Consider the following 26,278-nt stretch of genomic DNA (forward strand, 5'->3'; position numbering starts at 1 on the left):
AAAGAGAGCTTCCCTAGCATCCCAGGAAGGGAACTTGTCTCTGTTCTCCCTTCACCCCATCCCACCTACCACTAAATCCAAGAAAAAAGACATGCAAAGAGGGTCTAGTTTGGTTCCCTTCTTCTCTTCCCACCTACCACTAAATCCAAGAAAAAAGACATGCAAAGAGGGTCTAGTTTGGTTCCCTTCATCTCTTCCCACCTACCACTAAATACAAGAAAAAAGACATGTAAAGAGGGTCTAGTTTGGTTCCCTTCTTCTCTTCCCACCTACCACTAAATCCAAGAAAAAAGACATGCAAAGAGGGTCTAGTTTGGTTCCCTTCTTCTCTTCCCACCTATCACTAAATCCAAGAAAAAAGACATGTAAAGAGGGTCTAGTTTGGTTCCCTTCTACTCTTCCCACCTACCACTAAATCCAAGAAAAAAGACATGTAAAGAGGGTCTAGTTTGGTTCCCTTCTTCTCTTCCCACCTACCACTAAATCCAAGAAAAAAGACATGTAAAGAGGGTCTAGTTTGGTTCCCTTCTTCTCTTCCCACCTATCACTAAATCCAAGAAAAAAGACATGTAAAGAGGGTCTAGTTTGGTTCCCTTCATCTCTTCCCACCTATCACTAAATCCAAGAAAAAAGACATGCAAAGAGGGTCTAGTTTGGTTCCCTTCTTCTCTTCCCACCTACCACTAAATCCAAGAAAAAAGACATGTAAAGAGGGTCTAGTTTGGTTCCCTTCTTCTCTTCCCACCTATCACTAAATCCAAGAAAAAAGACATGTAAAGAGGGTCTAGTTTGGTTCCCTTCATCTCTTCCCACCTACCACTAAATCCAAGAAAAAAGACATGCAAAGAGGGTCTAGTTTGGTTCCCTTCATCTCTTCCCACCTACCACTAAATCCAAGAAAAAAGACATGTAAAGAGGGTCTAGTTTGGTTCCCTTCTTCTCTTCCCACCTACCACTAAATCCAAGAAAAAAGACATGCAAAGAGGGTCTAGTTTGGTTCCCTTCATCTCTTCCCACCTATCATTAAATCCAAGAAAAAAGGCATTTAAAGAGGGTCCGGGGCAGTGACCGACACCTTCAGGATCCATACTTCCATACTTCCATGCTCTTTCTCTTCCTCCAGCACATATAGACACGAGCTCTTCCTCCATAAAGTGTATACACCAAGCTCTGCCATAGTTTTCAGGATAAGATCTGTGCAGTTCAACAAAGAAGTCTTTCCCCTTCTGTCTTCAGTAAAGCCCTCTAAATCTAATTATTATAACTATATCAACCATTGAGACACGAAGGAAGGAAAGTAACTGGCAGGCCCAGAAAATCTTCCTGTACTAGTTGGGCTCTGGTCAGGGATGGACATCAAGAGGTTGGGGAAAAATCCTTTCAGATCTGAGCCCATGAATAGCTGCTGCATTTTGTAGCTGAGGTGAGATAGATCCAATCGAAACAAAAAATAACATTCTTAATTAAGGACTTTTTCATTTGTATTCCAAACATAAAGAGATGGATGAATTTATCTTCTCACAGCTGAGTAGAGGTCATTTTCACTGATTAACAACTTTGGGAGATTGAAAAAGCCGTCAATGATTACCAGAACTATAAAATGTCTCTTGATAATCTAAATGAATTATTCAGAGATTTGTCAAGAGAAAAAAATTAAGAGATGTAAACAACTCTGAAGTGGGTGGAGTTTTTTCAGTAACTTTGAACAGAACAATGCACTCTATAAAATTTTTTTTTATCAGTAAGATGAATGTTGAATATGACAAAATATAGTTTTAATTAACACATACTTTGGCTGAATTTTATGTTTCACTGCAATTTTATTTTTCCAATAAAAATGATGGGTTAATTTTGTATTGTAACTAAATGTGATCCCTAGTTAATAATTTGTAAGATTTCTCATAGAAATAAATTCACAAATTAAAATTGGTGTGAGGTATGGCTGCCATTTTTGATTCAGAAAATATGGTTGCTCTCTGTCTCTCCCACCGAGGGTTGAAAGACAGAGAGAAGCTATATTTTCTGAACAAAAAATGGCAGCCATGATCCCTCTGAACAAATTTTTTTTAGAACTATTTTATCTTTATGCCTGGAATCATTTTCTTGACTTTGGATCCTGATAACATTTACTGACTTTGGTAAGATTTAATGCCCAGTTATGTTGAAAGTTTCTCCTTTTGGCAGGTGTGTTTCATCAGCTTCTTTGTACCTTTTGGATTGACATGTACAAGAATTTTGGAAGCAGCTTAGATGTTGCTGAATGCCAGAAATCACTCACTTCTATTATTTCTTTGTGGTCTAGTCCCTCAGGAGTGACTAGCATTTAAGCTTCAGTTTCTACACTGATGCAGTGAGATGAGCAGGAATATTTCTAATTGACCTCAATTCAATCTGTGGAGAATATTAGTGACTTTGGAATAGTTTCTGGATGGAGACATGACTTTGGAATAGTTAATATTCAGGAAGATTAGTACAGATGTGTGAGACAATTAACTTTTCTAACCACATTCTCTTTCTATGACTGTAATTTAATGCTTGATGTCCAGAAAAAAAGGAAGTTCCACAAAAATTCTTCTATGTGCCATGGTAAATCAAAATATACCTTCCGTGGAATCAGGAGAAAAACTCTCCAAAGCTTATAAGGCCAAGTAGTATTGGTCTAGGCAGTAAAAGGCATTTCTTTTCCTTTAATATGTGTTTATTAGGATAGGAAAATCCAGCTCCATTAGTCAAGTCAGCGAGCATGTATTATGTACTTACTATGTGCCAAACACTATGCTAAAGCACCATTAGCCTTGGGCTGAGCCATCAAATTCAATTCCTTAGAAAGGAAGTCTCTTGAGACAGAGGTGTCAGGACAAGGCAACCCTGAATAAAGTACATTTTCACCCAGTTTCCTTAATTTGTCATGTAGAGGCAGCCATCACTAATTAAAGGAATATTTTCCAAATCCTCACTAGTTAACCAAGAAGCAAAAACAAATCTGTAAAATCCATGCTCAATTTTGTGAGTGCTAAGTATTATTGTCCTTATCTCCCTTTTCAGTAAAGGAAAAAAAAAGTGGGATGGTTTATATAGGGTTTCATTTTAGAAAAAATGAAGGGGGATAGTTTTTTGACATGTATAAGGATCCCCCCTTCTTTTTAAAGGGAAGATTTCATGATCTTCTCCAATGCACATAATAATCTTCCTCGGTTCTTTGTTGTGAGGCAACAAACACAAGTTGCTGAGTTCATAAATGCTTGTGTCTTATGATTGTGCTCATTTTATTGCAGGATAAATAGAAATTCAGACACAGAGAGAGATAGTAATTGAGAGACAGAGAGAGGGAGACATAGATGATGAAATAGAAAGATTGAGAGACATAGAGACAAAGACATAGGGTGAGGAGACAGATATAGATAGAAATGAGTAAAACTAGATAAGAGATAAGAGAGAGGAAGACATAGGGAAATAAGGAGACAGAGATAGAGAAGGAGACAGAGATTTAGATTTAGATAGGAAGAGATGATTTAGCTAAAGATAGGAAGAGGGGAAAGAGAAAGATACACAGACAGACACATGGCGGGTAAGAAAATGCATGAGAAAAAGGAAAAGAAAAAAACAAAGAGGGATAGAGAAAATGAGGGGGAAAGACGGGGGGAGGGAGAGAGAGAGAGAGAGAGAGAGAGAGAGAGAGAGAGAGAGAAAGAGAGAGAGAGACAGAGAGAGGAGAAAGAGAGAGAGAGAGAGGAGAGAGAGAGAGAGAGAGAGAGAGAGAGAGAGAGAGAGAGAGAGAGAGAGATGGGGGAGAGAGAGAGAGAAGGAGAAAGAGAGAGAGAAGGAGAAAGAGAGAGAGAGAGAGAGAGAGAGAGAGAGAGAGAGAGAGAGAGAGAGAGAGAGAGAAGGAGAAAGAGAGAGAGAGAGAAGGAGAAAGAGAGAGAGAGAAGGAGAAAGATACTATTGACTATATTCCACTGCCTCTCCTGCAAACAATCTAGATGTTTATTCCTCATAAGACAACAGGAGCTGTCCAGCTCCCTTTATAGTCACTTTCCTGGCCCATGCTGTTCTTCATTGTCTGAGTCAGTGGCAGGAACATAGGATTTGTATTCAGAAGATTTAGGTATGAATCCCAGCTCTGTTACTTTCTGGGAGAGCTGGGACAAGTCACTGAACACTTTTGTGCCTTAGTTCCCTTCTCTTTAAAGTAGGAGAGTGTGAGACTCTAGGGTATCTTCAGATAAATCCTTTTAGCTCTAAATCACTCCCCTTCCTTTCTCTATCCATTCCCAGCACTTCTCACTTCAAACTCACCATGTCCAAAATCACCATCATCTGCAAGCTCCCTTTCATTGATTTTTCCCTTTCTGTCAGAAAAATAAATTTTTTTTTGGAGTATTTGTAAAAAATTTTTTTTTCTTTAACTTCCACGTTTATTCAAATTTTCTCAATTGTCATCATCTCAGTGAATGTTAGATCTTCCTTTCAATTCCTATTAATGCCATCTTAGTCCTGTATTTTACCATTTCCTTCCTGCATGAAAGGAGCTTCCTGCCTCAAGATTGAAAATCATCAAAATGGTTTTAATTGGGAAAAATATTTAAAAAGATTGGAAATTATATCAAGGGTAATTTAATTCAATCTATGCCAAAGGAAAAAAATTCCTCTACAATAGAGGGGTCAATAAATAAAAACACAATACAACAAAGAGAATGTTATATTAGTGGCTTAAGTCAATATGCAGTCCACAGGCTCTCAGGAACCTGTGTCTTTCATGGCAGACCACAGTACTATCAGGCAAAATAAGCTGTCAGCCCACAAAGCTAGGGTCCTCAGTTCTACCCAGGTGTGGAGATGTCTTGGAAGAGTTTCTATAAGTCATAGATATTTACCTCAGTGTTCCCCAATTCCCTGTACCACTGGTCAAAGGCTTTTTTTCTTAAAATTTGTCTTCCCCAAATCCTCTTCTGCACTTTGCATAACCCTCCATTCCATCATATTTTTTTACCTTATTTTCTTCTGGATTTTTGATCTCCTAAGAGCCCTCATTTTCATTCCTTAAAAAACACTTGTCAGTCCACAAAGTTTCTTTGTCTCTTCCTGTATTCCTTTCCCCAAGGTTTCCTTGCTTTGAAAATATTACCTGAGCTTAAAAAAAAGATGGTTTCATCTCTTATGATTAGCCAGAAAAAAGAAACATCAGACTTCTTCATAAAGAAAATTGCTAAGATCTGAACTTATTTGCATTTCATAAGAATCAAAAGAATTTTCCAAGTTTTAAAAAACTAACTTAAAAAAAACTCTAGCAAAGTAAGTTTCACTGTTGAATATTGTTGAAATAATTACTGGTAGTCCAGGGAAAGAGTATTGGTTTGGGGAAGAAAAACGCCTAATGTATAAAACAGAAGAAGCTGATAATAACTTGGTGGTATCATGTGCAAAAATGTCTAGCAGCCCTTTTTGTAGTGGCAAGGAATTGGAAACTGAGTGGATGCCCATCATTGGAGAATGGCTGAGAAAGTTATAGTATATGAATGTAATGGAATATTATTGTTCAATAAGAAATGATCAGCAGGATGATTTCAGAGAGGCCTGGGGAGACTTACATCAACTGATGCTGAGTGAAATGAGCAGAACCAGGAGATCATTGTACAGAGTAACAATAAAATTATATGATAATCAACTATAACAGACTTAGCTCTTCTCAGCAAAACAGTGACCAAGACAATTCCAATAGCTTTGGATGAAAAATGTCAATCACATCCAGAGAGAATATTATAGAGACTGAATATGGATCAAAGCATAGTATTTCCATCTTTTTTTTCTTTTTCTTTCTATGTTTTTTCCTTTTTGGTTTGATTTTTCTTGCATAACATGACAATTTTGGAAATATGATTAAAAGTATTGTACATAATTATTTTATATCAAATTTCTGTCTTGGGGAATGGAGAAGTAAGGGGGGGAATATAAAATCCTATTGATATGAATGTTGAAAATTATCTTTATATGTATTTGGAAAAATAAAACACTATTGAGGAAAAATAACTTGATGGTATGCTTCCTGTCTAATAATGCGGTGTTTTCCTTTTAGAGATGTATCAAGCAAACAGACTAGTGTCGGTGCCCCTGAATGTGAAAGAAGCTTTGAGGTACTTTAGAGAAACTTTGGGGAAATCTAAGCACTGCAACAGGTCTCTGAGATATAGCAGAAAACTGCTTGCCTTGTTCCTGGCTCACACACAAGGTAAAGTATCCATCAGAGGAATCAAAGCAATCATCAAGTGGGTCTCAGGAAAATGGTTGTGCTTTAAAGTAAGTGTTTTTAAAGTTGTCCTATAAGACCTAAAACAATGATTTGGTGATTTTCTTTTTTCTACAGCAAGGATTTTTCCATCAGTGGTTATCTTGGATTCAATAGTTTTTTTTTTTCTTCATATAAATGCATAGAATCTCTCAAGCCATAATGGATGAATGATTACTGTGGGGATTCCACTGGCCAACCATTCTCCACTTTCTGTCCCTCTCTGTTTCCTCCCATTTCCTTCTCCCTTCTTGACTGTCACTGTCTGTATGTCTCTGTCATCTCTGTTTTCTCTATCTTCTATCTTCCTTCCCTTTCTTTATTTCTTCCTCCTCCTCCTCTCTCTGTTTCTTAGTCTCTGTTTCTCACTCTTTTTCTCTTTCCCCCTCTCTCTTCCTATCTTTAGCTAACTCATTATCTCCTCTAATCTAAATCTGTGTCCTTATCTTTCTCTTTGTCTCTGTCTCTCTGTCTCTTGTTCTCTTTATCTCTATCTCTCTCTTTTTTTTCTCCCTCTCTCTCGTCTTTAGATAACATTATCTCTTTCTATCTAAATCTCTGTCTCCTTATCTTTCTTTCTCTCCATCTCTGTCTCTTCCTCTCTCCCCCTCTTTCCTTGTTTTTCTTTTAACCTCTCTTCCATCTCCCTCTCTCTGTGTCTCTATAATTTTTTCCCTCTCTCCCTCTTTCTTTCTTCCACCTCCTTTCCCCCCTCTTTTTTCTCTTTTCTTCCCTCCCTTCTTTCTCACTCTCTATTTTTCCCCCTCTCTTTGCTTTTCATCTCTCATTCCCTTCCACACACACTCTCTTTCTCTCTCCATTCCTATCCCACCTCCTTCCCCATTGTCTTTTGCACCACCAACCTGCCCCTTCTCATCATTCTCTATTATCAACCATCCATCCATTTGTCCTGTCATTCCTTGCCTGTTTACTTCATCAACCTTTCACTCTTATGGCACATAGCTGAGTTCCTTGCTTAGAAAAGGGCCTCAATCAGTATTCATTGATTGATTAATTTACTGGTTGATTCTCTCTGCCTTTTTTGTTACCCTCAGAGCAAGCAATTGAAAATGAAGTAGCCATTGATGAACTGATAACATTCTGAATCAATTATGTCCTTTTTTTTTTTTTAAAGCTTCTCGAGTTCAGAGTTAGGAAAATGGTTGTGCTTTAAAGTTCATGTTTTTTAAATTTACCTACAAGACCTGTACCAATGATTTGGTGATTTTCTTTTTCTCTAAAACAAGAGTTTGTCATCAGTGATTATCTTGAATTTAATTGAATAGTTCTTTCTTATATAAATGTATAGAATCTCTAAAGCAATAAAGAATTAATAAATGAAAAAATATTCAATACTTGAATAAAAAATTAAGTCCTGGTACATGTCAAACATCTGGGGTACAAAAATCAAAAAGCAAATTATTTCCTGCTCTCAGGAAACTTACATTTCAATGGGAGAGATAACACATATAGACGATTTTAGCTGCATATCACATGGAAAAGCCCTTATGGTCCCTAGACTACAGCAGCAAAATAAATGGTAATGTCTCTTCATCATTTCCACTGATAAAACAACATCATTTCTGATTTTGAACTATTCGACAGTACCAAGGATTCTGGTGGTGAAAACTAAATTTTTTTCTCAGTTCTTCAGGGAGGGTGCATTGGATAGAGACTGGGCCAGATGTCAGGAAGTTGTTATTATTCAGTTGTGTTCAACTCTTGTGATCCCATGAACCACAACACATCGGGCCCTTCTATCCTTCCCTATCTCTAAAAACCTGTCCAGGTTCATGTGCGTTGTTTCCATGATGCCATCTATTCTTCCTGTCTTCTGGGAAGGATAGCCTTCCCTTTTCCCCTTTGCTTTCAGTCTTTCCCAATATCAAGGTTTCCCAGTGAGTCTTATCTTCTCACTATGTGGCCAAAGTATTTAAGCTTCAGCTTCAATAATTGATCTTTCAGTGAAAAAACGGAATTAATTTCTTAAGTATTGCCTGATTTGATCTCCTTGTTGTCCAAGGGATTTCCAAAAATCCTCTCCAGCATCAGAGTTCAAAAAGCATTAATTCTATGGCAACCAGCTTTCATTATAATCCAACTCTCTCAGCCATACATTGCTGCTGGAAAAAAAAGACGCAGATTTGATTACATAAATCTCTGTTGGAAAGGTGATGTTTCTGCTTTTTAGCTTGCTCTCAGTTTTGCCATAGTTTTCCTTCCAAGGATTGTGTCTTAATTTCATTGCATTACTCACCATCTGCAGTGATCTTTGGGCCCAAGAATATAAAATCTGGCACTGCTTCCTTTTTTTTTTTCTCTCTCCCTGTTTGCCAAGAAGTAATGGGACCAGTTGCCAAGACCTTAAGGATTTTTTTTTGTTTGTTTGTTTTTATGTTAACCTTCAAGCCAGCTTTTACTCTCTCTTTTACCTTTATCAAGAGATTTCTTAATTCTTCTTCACTTTCTGCCATCAAAATGGTATCTGAAAAATCTGAGATTGTTGATAGGGCTTTCATCAGGAAAACCTGAGTTCAAATCCAGAGGCAGACACTTACGAGCTGTGTGACCTTGAACAAGTCACTTAACCCTGTCTGCCTTAGTTTCCTCATCTGTAAAATGGGGATGGTAATAGCACCCACCTCCTGATGTTGTGAAGATCAACAAAAGTGGCACATAGCAGGTGCTATAGAAGTATTAGCTTTCATCATCATCATTATTATGAGGATTAAATGGAATGATTAAAAAGAATTGAGCACAGTGCCTGGCCCATAATCAGCACCATATAAAAGTTAGCTGCTGCTGCTTCTACTATTACTACTACAGTACTGTCACTACTACTACTACTAATATTATTACTACCACTACTACTACTATTTATATAACAAGTACTACCACCATCACCACTACTACTACTGCTATAAAAATTACTACTACTGCTATCATTATTAATATTACTACTATTATTCATATTACTACTGCTGCTATAACTATTACTACTACCACCACTACCACTACCATTAGCACTATTACTACTTCTACTACTATTACTACTACTACTACTACTATTACTACCACTATTATTATTGCTACTACTATCACTACCATTATTACTACTACTACCATTCCTATCACTACCACTATTATTACTACTATTACCACCACCACTACTACCATAACTACTACCATCACTACCACTATTACCACTACTACTGCTACCACTACCACTACCACTACTATTACTTCTACTACTACTACTATTAAAAAATTGCTACTACTATCACCACTATTACTACTATCACTATCATTACTACTACAACTACTACTATCACTACCATTATTACTACAACTATTGCCACTACCATTATTACTACTACTGCTACTATTATCACTACCATTAATACTGCTACCACTACCATTATGACTACTATTACTTCTACTAGTACTACTACTGCTATTACTAAAATTACTACTACTATCACCACCATTACTGCTACTACCACTACCACTACTACCACTTCTACTACTACTATTACTACTACCACTACTAGTACTTCTACTCCTACTTCTTTTACTACTATTACTGCTACTGCTTCTGTTATTAGTATTGACTATTTTAATTGTTTTTACATGTATTTTACATGTTTTATGTGGATTTTTACATGCACATATGTATATATACAGACACTCATCCCCTCTGCCATCATGTATTGGCTATGTGACTATTGGTTATTATTCCTTTGGCTCCAGCTGCTGAAGGGCAGACACACTGGCCACATTGCCACCTCTGTAAGAGCCGTTAGTGTTGGGCTGAAAGCAGGAACCATTGATTTGGGGCACACTTGGGCTCTAGGATTCTAGAAGTGCATTTCTACCAAGCTCTGGGGTCCTCCCCACATGTCCCAGGTAGAGAGCAGGAGGCCAGAATTCTCTGGTTCTTTCCTGCACTGTTAGCAGGCTACTCCCAGGTACCATCATGGTTTCATCTGGGGAGGATGCTTAGACCTCAGATCCCGGACTTATAACCAATTTCTAACTTCCATGCCATGTAATTTAAATAAAAATATGTTGTTATTAAAATGCAGAGACCTGAGTCACTTTCAACTCAACTAGAAGTTGAATGGATTTTGTCAGAATAACTTTTGAAAATAAATACATTTCCCATGTAGGGATCAATACATTTCTTCATTAATTCTTAAGTCAGTTGACAGTTTATGGCTCTTGTAAGGATAAGAAATTTTATTATTTTCATTATTCACCAGATGTTTGTCACGACCTCTTACCCTGCTTTCTCATCGGTAGCCAGTTCTTTGATGACCAACAAGAGCAAGTATGACTGCTGAGCTATGATTTCACACTATAGATCCATTTGTTCACATGAAATTCATCATTCTTATTGATTGATTGTCCTTCCTTCTCAGAGATGTCATGGAGGTGATGCCGTGACATGCAAGTGGAAGGGCTGGACAAGTCCCTCATCTCACTTTCTCATGCAGAGCCATCTGGGTTCAGTGGCAAGAAATAGATCCATGTGCTTTTATAGCAAAAATCCCAGCACTTTTGCAGAGAACTGCAAATAAAGCTCCAGTTGCTGTTTTCTGTGTCATGGCCATTGTCACAAAGTCATTGTCCCTTTCTGCAGCATACTTTCTATGCACAGCTACTGGACACAACAAAAATCACTCATTTTACCTAGTCCTGATCTTAGCACCAAGGCAGAAGTCTTAGGTTGTTTTCTAAGTTTTCAGGACAAAATCCTGAGAATTATTGAGTTGATCCAGGAAGAGTTAGGAGTTACTTGGTCAGTTGTCATAGATTGTTTCTGCATTGGTCTCTCAAAAGCATAGCCTAGTTTTATAAATGGCATAGTACAGAAATTGGAATTGGTCGGTTGCAGTTTTGTATTTTGGCACAAAGTTAACAGTCACCTCTTAAGTCATTATTGTTTAACACTTTTCCCCATCTGACCAATGATTTATTTCCATATGGGGAACTCCTGAATCCATTTAGGTCAGCTCATTAGCTGCAATTTGTAGGCACAGACACTGGCTTAGTGCACTGAGTGGTGACTGAATGGTCCATGGTCAAACTACCATTATTTGTCACAGCAGAACTTGAAGCCTGTCTTGCAATGTGGAGGTTGATTCTCTGCCATTTATATGGTACTTACTATGGGTCAAGCACTATGCTAAGTGCTTTATAATTATCTCATTTAATCATAATAATAGCTAATATTTATATAGCGTCTGCTCTGTGCCACTCTTAGCAATATTTTCTTACTTGATCCTCTCAACTACATTGGGAAGTAGGTTCTATTTTTTATCCCCATTTTATAGATGAAGCAATTGAGGAAGGCAGGGTTAATGACATGCCCTAGGTCACATAGTACCAGAATTTCATTCTAATCCCTGCAGTATCTAATTCCTGAGGATGCCATCAGGTAGACCTAGAAAAGGCTCTCACTGATATTCAAGATGGTGATTCTTCCTTCAAAGCCTAAACCACAAGTTTATAACCACTGATTTTCATACCTTTTAATGCAAAATACATTTCATTAAAAGTGAATTCAAAATGTGCATCACAATATTATATTTTTGCCTTTGTTGTTGTTTGCTTGCTTTTTTCTTTCTCATTTTTCCCTTTTTGATCTGATTTTTCTTGTGCAGCATTATAAATGTGGATTATATATATATATATATACATATATATATATGTATACATAAACAAATTCAAATCACCTTCAGTTCAACTACAAATTAAAAGTCATATTTTAGAGTAGTTTTTAATACAACATTAAAAAATTAAAATCCCTAAATTTTAGCTATGTAACTTTCTTTACTATTTTTTTTTGCCTATTTAGGACCTAACTTGTGCTTTCGTTGTTAGTACCAAAACATTTTCACTTATTTATCCTCAAGTTTCAGGCTTGGAACTTTTCCAGTAGCCCGTGGTATAATGCACGGAGCATTGTATTTAGAATCAGAAGACCAGGATATGAATCTTAATTTTCTGCTTAGCTGCTTCTATGATCTTGTACAGGTCATTTACCTTTTGGTTGTTTCTTAGACTTTCAGTTTGAGGATGGGTAATCCCAGCTGATCAGTGGTCCTTTTCAGCTTTTAGTTCTAAATTTTTGGGATCATTTTATTACCTGCTTTTTGCTTATTTCTCTTGAATGACTTTTTTCTTTGTTCATCACTTTTTTTTTCTTTTCAAAAGAGCTGCATTTCTTTTTCCAATCCCTACCTCCATCTTTCTTTTATCCCTAGAGTCTTCTGTAAGGTATTTCTTGCTCCTGTTCTCTTTCCACATGTCAAGTCAACAAGCTTTGATTAAGCATTTACTGTGTGTATGGCACAGTGCTAATAAGCACTGGGGATCCAATGAAAGACAAAAACAAAGAAAGAGGTCACATCCAACTAAGAAGCTCATAGTCTAATGAGGGATGCAATATGCAAACAGCTATAAACATACAGGAGAAATACAGGCTAAATTGGAGATAATCTCACAGGGAAGGCAGATCAGGAAACAACTGTGGGACCTGCCTTAATCTAAAATGCTTGATAATCATTTGGAGCATTGATTCAAGCACTGTCTTGAATGAGTGAATGAATGGAAAATAAAACAATTTAAATATTTGAATGTGCTAGGTGGTACAGCAGATAGAACATTGAATTTGGAATCAGGAAGACTTTATCTTCCTGAGTTCAAATCTACCCTTAGACACTTATTAGTTTTGTGACCCTGGCCAAGTTGATTCATTCTGTTTTCTCATCTGTAAAATGAACTGGAGAAAAGAATGCAAACCTCTCCAGTGTCTTTACCAAGAAAATCCCCAAATAGGGTTACCAAGAGTTGGACTCTAGTACAAAAATGACAGAACTAAATTGACGTGAAAATCTTTGTGTCAAGTCCTAGGAACACAAACAGAAAAGTTATTTTGGTGGGAGTTACCAGAGACCTTCATAAGATTGCTGTTGGGAGCTGGTATTGATTGAAATGTTCATAGAACTCTGCTGCTGAGTATTGAATCTCCCTTCAAACTCTCTGAGAGATAGGGTGTAACATTATAGCATACCTAATAAATGAGCAAAATTTTCTTGTTTTCCCCCTTCTCTCATCCCCATTTAGAAAACACTGGAGGAATAAATAACCCCAAGTTCTTTTATGGAAAAGTGGAATTTGACATTGGAGTTGAAGAGATATATTTGCCGACACCCCCTGATCTTTCCAGGGAAAAGTTTGCTGTTTCTACTAGAGTGGAGAGCAAGAAGCTTTCTCCTTCACAATATCAACTTGTTATAGCTTCTTATGAGAAAACTATCGGTAAGAGTTCAGCAAGATGCATTTTTGTGGTATTTGGTTGTTTCAATTATGACCCCTTTGGCCAAGATACTAGAGTAGTTTGTCATTTCCTTCTCCAGCTCCTTTGACCGATGGGGAAACTGAGGCAAATAGGATGTAGCGACTTGCTCATGGTCATTCAGCCTAGTAATCATCTGAGACAGGATTGAACTTAGTTCCTTTTGACAACAGGCCTGGTACTCTTATCTATTACTGATTGTCAAGTTCCATCTCACCTTGAACCCTTAGTTTTTGAAGAGGGATGGTTTGTATATTGTGAAATACCATAAATCAAAGCAGTTTGGAAACCTTGTGGGCAGAGGGAAGAGATTCTTGAATTTATCTATTGAGAAAGCAGATATAATTCCAGATGGTTCTGAAATCTTTATCTTGGCAGCCAGATGGTGCTGCAGATGGATCACTGGTCCACTGAATTTAAATGTCATTTAAAAATACTTTAACAATGGGCAAGTCTTTTGATCCATACCTGCTGCCTTGCTTTTCTCCTCTTTAAAATGGGAATGACAACACTAGCTCCTCCCTCCCAGAGTAGTTGTGGGATAAAATGAAATAACATCTACAAAGGGCTTTGCAAATTTTAAAATGTTATCTATCTATCTATCTATCATCTATCTATCTATCTGTCTATTGGTCTGTCTACTATTTATCTATTGATCTCTCTATCGTCTATCTGACTGTCTATATCTATCTATCGGTCTATCTATTGGTGTATCTATCTACTATCTATTGATATCTATTCGATCTATTTATCTACTTGGTATATGTATATAATATTTAGCTATCGGTCTATCTATTTGTTTATTTATTGCCCTATATGTCTATTGGTCTATTTATCTGTCTATTTTTCTGTCTATCTACTAGTCTATCTTTCTATCTGCTATTTATCTATTGGTCTATATGTCTGTCTATCTACTCTATCTAGCTATGATTACCTATGAATAACATCCTTCAAATCTAGAGAAATGGGCCTAAAGGTCAATTATTTAGCAATAAAAAGATGACGAATCTTCTAATTGTCATAATAAATAAAAGAATTTTAAAGACTTTTCAAAAATATTCCTGTATGATGATTTGGAGTCACAGTTATTTCTCAGGCACTGACATATGTTTTTTGTTTTTGAAAAAAACCCCACCAAATTCCAGATACTCTTGAAATCAGCAATCAAATAGATCTCAAGATACAGGCATTACATGAGCTTGGAAATCTTCACATCTATGCAGAAAACAGAAGGTAAATTTTTGGGAAGGAGAAAAGTTTATAGAACATAGAAAACCTTTAAAAAACAATTTGCAAGTTATTTTAATTACTGTGAACAATTATTTGTTGATTCATTTCTTTTTTCAAATTAATAGTATTTTATTTTTCCAAATACATGCAAAGACATTTTTTAACATTTATCTTTGCAAAATCTTGTGTTCCAAATTTTTATTCCTCTTTCCTTTCCTTCCTTCTCCCTAAGACAGCAAACAAGGCAATATGGGTTAAACATGTGCAATTATTCTAAACATATTTCTATATTCCTCATGCTGTGCCAGAAAAATCAGATTAAAAAAGAAAAAAAAAAACGAGAAAGGAAAAAAAAGCAAACAAAAAACAACAAAAATGGTGAAAATATTATGCTTTGATTTGCATTCAGTCGCCAGAGTTCTCTCTCTGGTTGCAGATGGCTCTTTCCATCACAGGTCTATTGGAATTGTGTTAAATCACCTCATTGTTGAAAAGAGCTACTTCCTGTTGTTTCATTCTATTATCTTTGCTGCTATATTACATTTTGTGAATGGCTTCCTTTGGACAGACTATATCCCAGTGATGGTGTTGGGGTATGGAAGACACTTAAAAAATGCCTCTTGAGTGAGTGACTGTTCATCTGATTTTCTCTTTTCCAAATGAGAACGGAACCATCCCTTTATCCAAATACTCCTCAAGATTTTGATTGTACATTATAAATATAAATTGTACTTAAAAGTACAATACTTAAAAGTATTTAAAAATATAGAAATTTTAAGCATTAACCAAATATTATCTGAATCAGTTCAAATATGTTTATTTTCTTTTTTAACAATAACTTTTTTATTTTCAAAATACATGCTAAGATAGTTTTCAACATTCACTCTTGCAGATGATTCTCTCCATCACAAGTCTATTGGAATGGACCTGAATCGCCTCATTGTTGAAAAGATCTTGTTTTCTTAATTAGAAATAAATTTGTGATGATAACAGAAACAATGCTATCTCCCTATATATAGGAAAGTGGTGTATTTAAATTTTTTTTAATATTCAGGGCAGCTTATAAATGCTGGAGCCAAGCCCTTGATGCCATCCTCAAAAAACCAGATGTTCTCCATACTTGGAAAGAGTTGGCCAACCCCCCCAAAACCCCTCTTGATATGGTCATGGATGCAAACTTCATCGGTTACAGTGAGGAATTTCTGCTGAAAGCTGGTCTTTGGGGATGCTTGCTGGGAGGCATTATAGCAGCAAAAATGGCACAGTAAGTGAGAAGAATCAAAACCTTTTTTCATTTTCCATTTTTAAAAATCCAACAGATGACTCAATTTCTTGTTGTTTTCTTGAATGTAGATATCTTCTTGAAGCATCATTCCTTCATGTAAACATTTGAGTATCTGTGTAATGATTTATTTGATCATTTGAGAGAAAGAGAACATGACAAGAAATCTGAACTCTAGACATAAGTGAACTTTACTGTCTATTTTGGTTGTGAAGGTGCCATGATCCAGTGGATGGAGCACTGGATCTGGAATCAGGAAGGGCTCACATTTGTTCTCGGATACTTAATAGCTGGGTGGCTCTGGTCAAATCTGCTCATCTTCCCCATCTGTAATATGGGGATAGTAAGAATCCCTGATTCTCAGGGGGGTTGTGGGACTGAAATAAGTTTATGTTTGTAAAACACTTTATAAACCTTAAAGTATTACATAAATGTTATTTGCCTATATTATTATCTCTATTATTAGTTTTTCAAGTATCCACTTGCAGAAAACAAGCTATTAGAATTTGGGCTGGATAAAAAAATAGTAAAAAGCCAGGAATATTATAAACTGGATAATCCCACTGAAGGCATGGGATGGTAGCAGGTGCTTCAGTATGAGATGTGTTATTTTGTTTAGCAGAATTGAGGATGTTCAAATGGTGAACATTTGAGATGTTGGGAGAGGATGGCCAAAGATGTAACAGTGGAAAAATTCACCCTAATAATTAAGGAAAAGGATGAGGAACTGGGGAAGAAGAAATGTTAGAAAGGAAAAAGAGTGGAAAAATGGAAAGGAAAGCTTTGATTGTTCATCAAAGCTTGGGGGCTTGAGATGGAGTGATTCTGTTTTTAGCCCCAAAGCAGAAAAGATTGATTCTATTTTTCGATAATCATAATGTACTCAACCAATGTCTAAACAGTGGATGTTTCATAAACATTGACTTTAATTTGGTTGTTTAAAAAAAATACCTCAACACCAAACAGTTGTTTGAATAAAAATGGGACCTGAGTTCCAGTCCTGCCTCTGATCCTTATTACCTGTTTAATTTTAAGGAAGTTAAACCAAACAATTGTTTGAATAAAATGGGACCTGAGTTCCATTCCTGTCTCAGATACTTAATATCTGTTTAACATTAAGGAAATTTTATCCCATGTGTCTCAGTTTCTTCATCTGTAAAATGGATTTTGTGGTCCCTTCCAGCTCAAAATCAATGGACCTGTATGACTGGAGATTCTGACTTTACCACTTCTACCTACATATCCTTGCATATACAGCCTCCCTGAGGCCCTTTTCAGCTCTAATTCTGTGAGCTCTGTGACCTCTCTGGGTCTTGTCTTCTTCATCTGTAAAAAGAGAGATGGATTTGGATGTTCTCTGAGGCTCCTCACCAGTCTAGTGATAGGAGCCTCTGCCACGGAATTTCCCTTCACCTTTTTAATATAGTTTTAGCTTCTTGGAGGAATAGAAGATGAAAGAAGGCTGCCTCCTTGACCTAAGGGTGAGGTAGTGTCATAGACCCGTAATATCCTGAGCTCAGAGAGAAAATAAGAAGAAAATTTATGGAAGAGCAAATCAGATTTTTCCCTTGGTCTTCTATCACCCCAGAGTTTGTTTACTCATCTATAATAAGTGGCACTTTTATGTATTCAGAAGATTCATGAATTATTGTTTATAAAGGAATCAGATTAAAAATGTAATGTAATTTGCTGAGGTCTAATTTATTGGGAGCCCGATTTGGGTTATTTATTTATTTTTTCTCTTCTAATAAAAGGGCTTTCACAAGTTATGTGGAAGAGTCCAAGAGGAGAAGTGCATTCTTCCATGGGGTACCTGTGCTGTGGCGTGGACTTTGGCTATGATGCACCTAAATAGGCTGTTCGGAGGCAGGCAAGAGAAAGGGTCAGGAAGGCAGACAAGGGCAGAGGGTCAGCTCCAGAAATAAGCCAGCTTCCCCCAGCCACTCGGGGCTCCAACCGTTCATTTTAGGATTGGAGGAAAACTCTGTTTTGACCACACTGTTGAAAATCTAGTTCGAATGAGATGATTGAGGTCAGTTCCAATGGTCTTGTGATGTAGAGAGTCATCCACATCCAGAGAGAGGACTGTGGGAACAGAGTATGGACCACAACACAGAATTTTCACTGTTTTTTGGTTGTTTGCTTGCTTCTTATTTTTTTCTCATTTTTTTCTGTTTGATTTGATTTTTTCTTGTGCAGCAAGATAATTTTTACATATGAATGCATATATTGGATTTAACACACACTCACACACACACACACACACACACACACACACACACATATATATATATATATATATATTAACATGTTTAACATATGTTGGATTACTTGCCATATAGGGTAGAGGGTGGGGGAAACGGAGAGAAATATTTGGAAGACAAAGTTTTGCAAGGGTCAGTGTTGGAAAAATTATACATGCATATGCTTTGAAAATAAAAAGCTTAAAATATAAAACAAAAAATCTAGTTCTAACAGTGTGCATCCATAGGCCATACTTCTCTCCACATTACCACCTACTGTCTCCTCAGTACACTTCCGCAATGTGGTTTATTCATACACCAGTCTATTAATATCTTTCTCTTCAAGGTCACAAGTGGCATTCTATTCCCTAACTCTTGATTTTTTCCCCTGCTTCTTATCTTGCTTCCTCTTAGAGCAGCTGACCATCCCCTTCTCTTGAATACCTTCTTTCCATTTGGCTTCAGAAGTATCTCACTCTCCTGGTTGTACTTAGCTAACTTGTCTCTTCCATCTCTGTAAGTATTTAATAAATGCTTTTCTTTCCATTTTTCCACTCCTCTTCCCTTCTAATATTTCTTCTTCCACAGTTCCTTATCCTTTTCCTTAATTATTAGGGTGACTTTTTCCACTGTTACATCTTTGGCCATCCTTTGCCATATCTCTGTACTCAATGCCCATGACTTTTATTCTTCCCAAATGGCTCACAAATCATCAGTTCTCCGAAGGGTCATTTTTCATCCCCTCGTAGTCTTTTCTGTTGGAGAGTCCAAAATGAAATTTTCCCCCTAAAGGTGTTCTTCTTTTCCCCATCATTACTTCTGCAGTATCTCTGTCTATCTGTCTGTCGCTGTCTCTGTCTCCCTCCCCCTGCTGTGTGTTTCTATCTTTATCTCCCCTCCCTTCCCTTCCCCTATGTCTCTTTCCCTCCTTTTCTCTCCCCTCTCCTTTCTTGCATCAGACTAGTCTTATTGTCACTATTACTGGTCCAGAATCTCATCACTGCCTGTCTTGACTATCCTACTTCCATTCTGTTCCTCCCACTCTCCATCCCCTTCTAATCTTTCCTGCATCCCACTTGATTCTTATGTCTAAATGTTATATATACATCGCATTACTCCTCTGCTCAAAATTATTCACTGGCTCCCTATTGCCTCCTAAGTAGAATTAAAAGTTCAGTCAGACATGACAGAAAATGAACTGAACACCAAAAGCCACCTTCCAGGATTGTTATGAGGATTTAATGAGCTGCTATTTGTAAAATAAAAAAAGTACTTAGTGTAATATCTGGCACATAGTAGGTGCTTAATAAATGATCTTTTCTTTCATCTCCCCAGTCTCAAAGTAAGTAAGGGAAGAAAACTCCATAAAGGAAGAGCAAATAATCCTCCTTTGGAAGTTTTTGGGGAATAAACAGAATGTGGTAATTTATTCTTCAATAAAATTGGTTGTTTTATCTGTCAGAGACTTAGTAAAATACTCGGTATATTTGACAAATCTATTTATACTTGTTGTTGTTGAATGGTTTCAACTATGACCAGCCCTTCATGACCCAATTTTGGGGTCAATTTTATGACAGAAATTTTGGGATGATTTGCCATTTCCTTCTCCAATCATTTTACATGAGGAAACAAATGAGGCAAACAAGGTGAAATGACTTAACCAGAGTCATCCAGCTTAGTGTATGAGAGTGGATTTGAACTCAGGAAGATGAGTCTACCTGATCTCAGGTCAAGCACTCTTACTTACCACACTACTTCGATGTTTTCTGTAATTAGACAGCCTTTTTAATGTTTTTGAAAAATTGTCAATCAAATAATTTCTCTGTGTTGTATTTTTTTCAGATACATTTTGATATCAAATGTGAGCGAGAGGACCGAATGCTGCATTTTCTCTTCCTTTTTTTTTAAAGTAACTATTTATGATTTTGCATAATAACATGACTAATTAATTGCTTAATACATCCAGTTGCCTATAATTTGTTGGTAAAAGGAGGGAGGAATCTGGCAATTAGAACAGTGGTCCCTTCCATATCTTGGGGTTAGGTCTTTGGTGCCTTGTGATCTGGAAAATACACCTTCATACCAGAGAAGAAGTCTGAATTTTCCTTTTTTTCTTTTATGGGGAGTTTACAATACCTTATTGTACATTTTGAATTAAGTATTTGGGCATAGGTTCTATGTCATCCACTGCCTTTCTCGTGTAGTCTGTGGGTTCAGCAAAACTTCCCCTAAATTTCTCATTTAATTTCTTCTGCTGACCCACAATATATTGAAACCACTATGTGAAAGAATAACTGATGTGAGCCTGTATTTATTCTGCTGATAGACCCTTCTGCTCAGAACTTCCATCAATAGGAAAAAACACTTTTGTCTATTGAAATATTTGCTTTTGATCATTTTTAAGTTTACAATAAAAAAGAAAATTAAAAAAAATTAAAAAAGAATAGGGAAATTTTTTTCCTCTTTCCTCTTGAAAAAACTAGAAGTAAGGTTAAAGTGATAATCCCTCTCAAAGGCATAAAATAATAGGAAATAGGTTGTCACTTTAAATTACTGTACGTTAAGTTGGGAAGTAGGATAGGTTAAAACCCTCTGACAATCAAGGGGAGGAAAGGCTGTTGCAAAATTTTCAGATTTTGGGAAACCTTGTATAAGGAAAATGGGGTTCTCTGCCTATTATGGGGAGTGGACTTTGTTCAGGGAACCCCAAAAACTATATACAGGCTGTACCATTGGTTGGAGCTGCTTGATAGACTCTCAGCGTTAGAAGAGACTTTGGAAGAGTTGGGCATCTATGTGGTTTTCAGATAGCTCCCCTTTCCATTTTTCTGGTCCTGATAAGAATTATTTCAAAATGTCATTCTTGACTGCGTCCTATAGTTGCAGCCATGGGACCAAACTTCATCTCCAAATAAACCTCCTCAGTAACAAAGAAGAAACCAGTTAGATCTTCCATGTGTGGAAGTTTTTGATTTCTTGATTTTGCTGATAAAAAGGCTTTTTATCTGAATTAGAAACAAAAACAGTTGGGTTTTTGGTTTTGTTTTGTTTTGTTTTTTCACCTAGAGATGTAGCCATGGGCAAACTACTTAGCTGCTTAGTTTATTTTGAAGGATGGAGACCTATTTGCTTGATGTATCACAAGTGGCTGATTGTATGAAGGCTTAAAAAGACAGCTCTCAGGGGAAAGCATTTCAGAACACAAGGCCAGACTGTTCAGCTTCTAGAGTGTAAAATTCTCCTACAGATGCTTGAAAAGGAGAGATAGAGGGTGTTTTGAGAATTGAAAACTTTCCTGGACTCTTCCTTGCTTGAGCTGCCTTCTCATGCTTTTTTCTCTTTTGCCTTCCTTCTTTCTCAAGCACAAGAGTTTGATTTTGGATATGGAATTACTTCTTTTAGACAAATAACAAAATTTGATATCTTACTTTAAATTGAATGTGAATATAAAGCTATTGGTGCACAGCTAGGTGTTCTAGTAGATAGAACAGTGAGCTTGGAATCAGGAAGACTTCTTTCCGAGTTCAAATAAGGCCTCAGATACTAGCCCCATGACCCTGAACAAGTCACTTAACCATATAAAATCATCTCTAAAAGAAAAGGAATGACAAAACATCCCAATGTCTTTGCCAGACAAATCTCTAACGTCTCAAAAACAGCAAAAATAAATCTATTAATAAAAATTAATTTAACAATTAATACATCATGATACATGATAAAATAATAAAAATAAGAATTGCTAACTAAAATCATGTTGATTGGGTTATTAAAAATTTGTTACTTCTCTTTAGCATCTTAAAAACATGTTCAAGGGCAGTTAGATGACACAATGGATAGAACACCCATACTAAAGTCAGGAGGACCCAAGTTCAAATTTGACCTCAGACACTTAATACTTACTAGCTGTGTGACTAGGCAAGTCACTTAAGCCAACTGCCTCTCTAAAAATAAAGTAAGATTAACTTAAAAAAAAACAAACAAGTTCATGGAATAAAATCTTTAAGTAGCAATTTGACACCAAATAGGACACAAGCTTATAGTTTTCTGATTGGTCATTTAAATATACTTTGACTTCTCTTTTGAAGCACCTGTTAAAAGAATTGTATGACACATCATACAATTCAGCAGAAAGAATATACATGCATTCATATACATATAACATATAGACATATCTATTATACATATCTATTACATATATATCTGTGTATATATATATGTTGTTTTCACTTGTATCCAACTCTTTGTGACCCCATTTGGGGTTTTCTTGGCAAAGATACCTTATCCAGATCATTTTATAGATGAGAAAATGGAGGCAAACAGGGTTAAGTGACTTGCCCAGGGTCACAGAGCTAGGAAGCTGATGCCAGATTTGAACTCAGGTCCTCCTGACTTCAGGGCCAGGTCTCTATCCACTGCGCCACCTAGCTGCCCCACCCTTGACTTTTTAAAAACAAACTTTTAAAAATATCCTGGAGTCCCAAAAATGTGTGAAATCTTTATTAGAGGATTTCACTGTAGTGTCAGCCTCCTTTCTACCTCATGAGACAAGGGGTATTGATCATAATGCTTTTTAAAAACATAAGTAAGTGGCTTTCTGCCCACGTAAATGATGGCATGGCACCAATTATTCCTTAGAACCCCAGGACTACATGACCCTTACTGAGGGTTCAGGCTCTCATCAGAAAATCATTTTACAAGATGTAAGGAAAAGAAAGAAAGAAAGAAGAAAGGAAGAAAGAAGGAAAGGAAGAAAGGAAGATGGGAAGGAGGGAAGAAAGGAATGGAAGGAAAGAAGGAAGAGAAGGAAGGAAGGAAGGAAGGAAGGAAGGAAGGAAGGAAGGAAGGAAGGAAGGAAGGAAGGAAGGAAGGAAGGAAGGAAGGAAGGAAGGAAGGAAGGAAAGGAAGGAAGGAAAGGAAGGAAGGAAGGAAGAAAGGAAGGAAGGAAGGAAGGAAGGAAGGAAGGAAGGAAGGAAGGAAGGAAGGAAGGAAGGAAGGAAGGAAGGAAGGAAGAGAAGGAAGGAAGGAAGGAAGGAAGGAAGGAAAAGAAGGAAGGAAAGGAAGGAAACAAGGAAGAGAAGGAAGGAAAGGAAGGAAACAAGGAAGAGAAGGAAGGAAAGGAAGAAAACAAGGAAGAGAAGGAAGGAAAGGAAGGAAAGAAGGAAGAGAAGGAAGGGAGGGAGAGAGGAAAGAAAGGATAGGAGGAAAGAAGAGAGAAAGAAAAAAGAAAAAGAGAAAGAAATGTGTGTCACATTATTTTTACTCTGGTTTTACTGATACAAGTTCATAGCTGTTTCAGTTTTTCTTTTCTTTTTTCCTTTCCAGGGTCTGCTTAAAACCTCTCTGATATATCCCAAGTATGACCATGAGTATGCCCAGTATGAAATTAGCCAGCTCGCTCCGGGCCTGGATATTTTTTGCGACCAACACAGAGTAAATGTGAACATGGTCCTCAGCAGTCTAATTTATCTCAGTTACGAGCTCCATTCTGCTAAACAGAACCTTATTGTAAGTGTAAGATTTTACGACGACGATATGTTACAGCAAGTTTGCTTCTTCTCATTTATCCATCTCTTCTATAACCTTATCGAAATTCCCTTTGATTAGTTTCTTTCACGAGGCCTTTGAGGACTCTGAAATGGGAATCCCCATGTGGGCTTTTAAGTTAGTTTATATTTAAGGTTATTAATATTTTTTTCCACAAGGTTACCTCCTATGTTATCACTGAATACAAAGTAAGTCAGCGTCAGCTTGGTTTTATCAGGTTTTCCTAACTCCTAATGTGAGTCCTTCAGTAATTAAGGCAGCATCAGATCGAGTGCCCACAAAACCCTTTTTATTCCTTCCCATCACTGGCCCATTCAGCCTTAGGAGGACTTGGTGGGGGGGCTGAGCGCGGAGTTTCATCATTTGCATCACTTGGCTGTTCCACCACCCAAGGGGCACCCAAGTGGGATAGAGATTGCTGACTGTGAAACATAATGAGAACATTTATTCGTGTTCCAGAGAGGCCTATGGCAAAGTCACAGCTCATCTGGTTTTGGGGGGATGGGGAGGCAAAGATACTAAAGCTTCCAAATAATTGGTGTTCCAAGTATTTCTTTTTTTCCCAAGTATGTCTAAGTTTCAGATGAAAGATCCAGGTATTTGGTACTCTCAAGGTATGCTATGCATCTCAAGACTGCAGCTGAGGGTGGGTAACCCAGATGGGCTTCCTTATTCTGCAGAATTAGCACAAAGGGGGCTCTTCAGAAAGGCCCTCTTTTTTGTCTCTATTAAAATTGTGCTCATGTTGATCCAATTTCCTCCTTTATTGCTTCCCATAATGAACCTATGGCAGCCTAGTAATAATACTTGCTGTCCAGTTCACTCATCGTTTCCAGATTTTCCTCTTTTTTATTGCTCTAACTTTCATGCCCACTTTCTCCTAGCTCTTCACTTTTGACTACTCCCTTGCCTTCTAGTGGGTTCAAATCCCACCTTATGCACTTAATAGCTCTCTGATCCTGGGCAAATCACTTCATTCCAGTCTACCTCAGTTTCCTCACCTGTAAAAGTGGGGACAATTATAAGAGATCCTGCCAGGATTGTTGGGAGGATCAAATCAATAGAAAACTATTTGTAAAGAGTTCTGCAAACTTTAAAGGTCTTTAAATGCTAGTTCTTATTGCTGATTCTACAATGGGTTCCCTGGTGACTTTTGACTCAGACCCCTTTTGAATCCTGGGTCCTAGTGATATAATGACAGTTACAAACCTTGGAAGAAGTTAGATAGAAACACATTGAATGGCTAAGTCATTTCTGATATCAAAATAGAAAAATAACAGAAATTTTCTCATTTGCTGCTCTGGGAGCTCTCAGCAGAAAGCAATCTTTCTCTTCTTCATCATCATCCTCATTATTAATAACACAATTTTTTTGGTCCACTGTTTGTATCCATCTAGATTTCTTTGCTTATTTCCAGACATGAATCTTCCTTGGTTGCATTTTTTTAAAACTAAATTCCTTTTGGTTATCAGGGCATGTTCATTTTGAAGACATCTTATCCATTTCAAAAGAAAAGCTGACGGTTTTCTCAGAGAAATTGAGAAGCCTGCCTCAAAATGGGTCTTGGGGGGAAAAAAGGACATTTTTATTTCTTCCTGATGGTTACCATGGAGAAGTGGCGCCATTGTCCACAATTGTTTCAAGATTTGAATTACCTTAGACTCCAAATAAGTTCCTGATCATCTAAAGGGAGTTTTTAGTTTCTTTAAAAATGAAAAAAAAAATCGTTGTCAGCAGCAGAGTTAGCTGTTGGCAAAGATCCATGAAGCCAAATCATGGGATCACAGATTTAAAAGCATCCCTTTTAGCTTTCATGCCCACTTTCTCCTAGCTCTTCACTTTGGACTACTCCCTTGCCTTCTCGTGGGTTCAAATCCCACCTTATGCACTTAATAGCTGGGCAAATCACTTCATTCCAGTCTACCTCAGTTTCCTCACCTGTAAAAATAGGGACAATAAAGAGATCTACCTCACAGGACTGTTGATTTAATTCACCCCCTTCAGCTCATAAATGAGGGCAATGATCCTCAGAGCTTGCTCAGGATTACTCAGGTAATAAGAGAGACAGAATTTGAACCCAGATTCAGACTTTCCAAATCCAGTCTTCTTTCTACTGTTCCTTACTGTCTTGCTGTGACATTTTTTTTTTTTTGGTGGGAGATAATCTGGATTAAGTGATTTAGCCAGCAGCACCCAGTGAGTAAGTGTCAGAGGCTGCATTTCAATTCAAATCTGCCTGACTTCAAGGTCTCCATGTAGCTGCTCTATGATAATTTTTTAAGGGTCCTGAAGAAGAAGAAATAAAAAAAAAGCTACATGATTTTCTTACTGGA

General features: G+C 37.1%; 1 protein-coding gene across 4 annotated transcripts in view; it reads left to right on the top strand.

Annotated features, from left to right (window-relative positions):
* CFAP54 (cilia and flagella associated protein 54) overlaps window positions 1-26,278 on the top strand; it is a 279,694-nt gene that overhangs the window by 147,222 nt on the left and 106,194 nt on the right. For all 4 annotated transcript variants that reach the window (XM_074271318.1, XM_074271319.1, XM_074271321.1 and 1 more), the window contains 6 exons: window positions 6,074-6,226; window positions 13,415-13,609; window positions 14,792-14,879; window positions 15,931-16,140; window positions 20,244-20,310; window positions 23,724-23,906. In XM_074271318.1, the coding sequence (XP_074127419.1) occupies window positions 6,074-6,226; window positions 13,415-13,609; window positions 14,792-14,879; window positions 15,931-16,140; window positions 20,244-20,310; window positions 23,724-23,906 (896 nt within the window). The remainder of the gene's footprint in view (window positions 1-6,073; window positions 6,227-13,414; window positions 13,610-14,791; window positions 14,880-15,930; window positions 16,141-20,243; window positions 20,311-23,723; window positions 23,907-26,278) is intronic.

This window comes from Sminthopsis crassicaudata, chromosome 5 (genome assembly GCF_048593235.1).
Source record: "Sminthopsis crassicaudata isolate SCR6 chromosome 5, ASM4859323v1, whole genome shotgun sequence".
Lineage (NCBI taxonomy): Eukaryota > Metazoa > Chordata > Mammalia > Dasyuromorphia > Dasyuridae > Sminthopsis > Sminthopsis crassicaudata.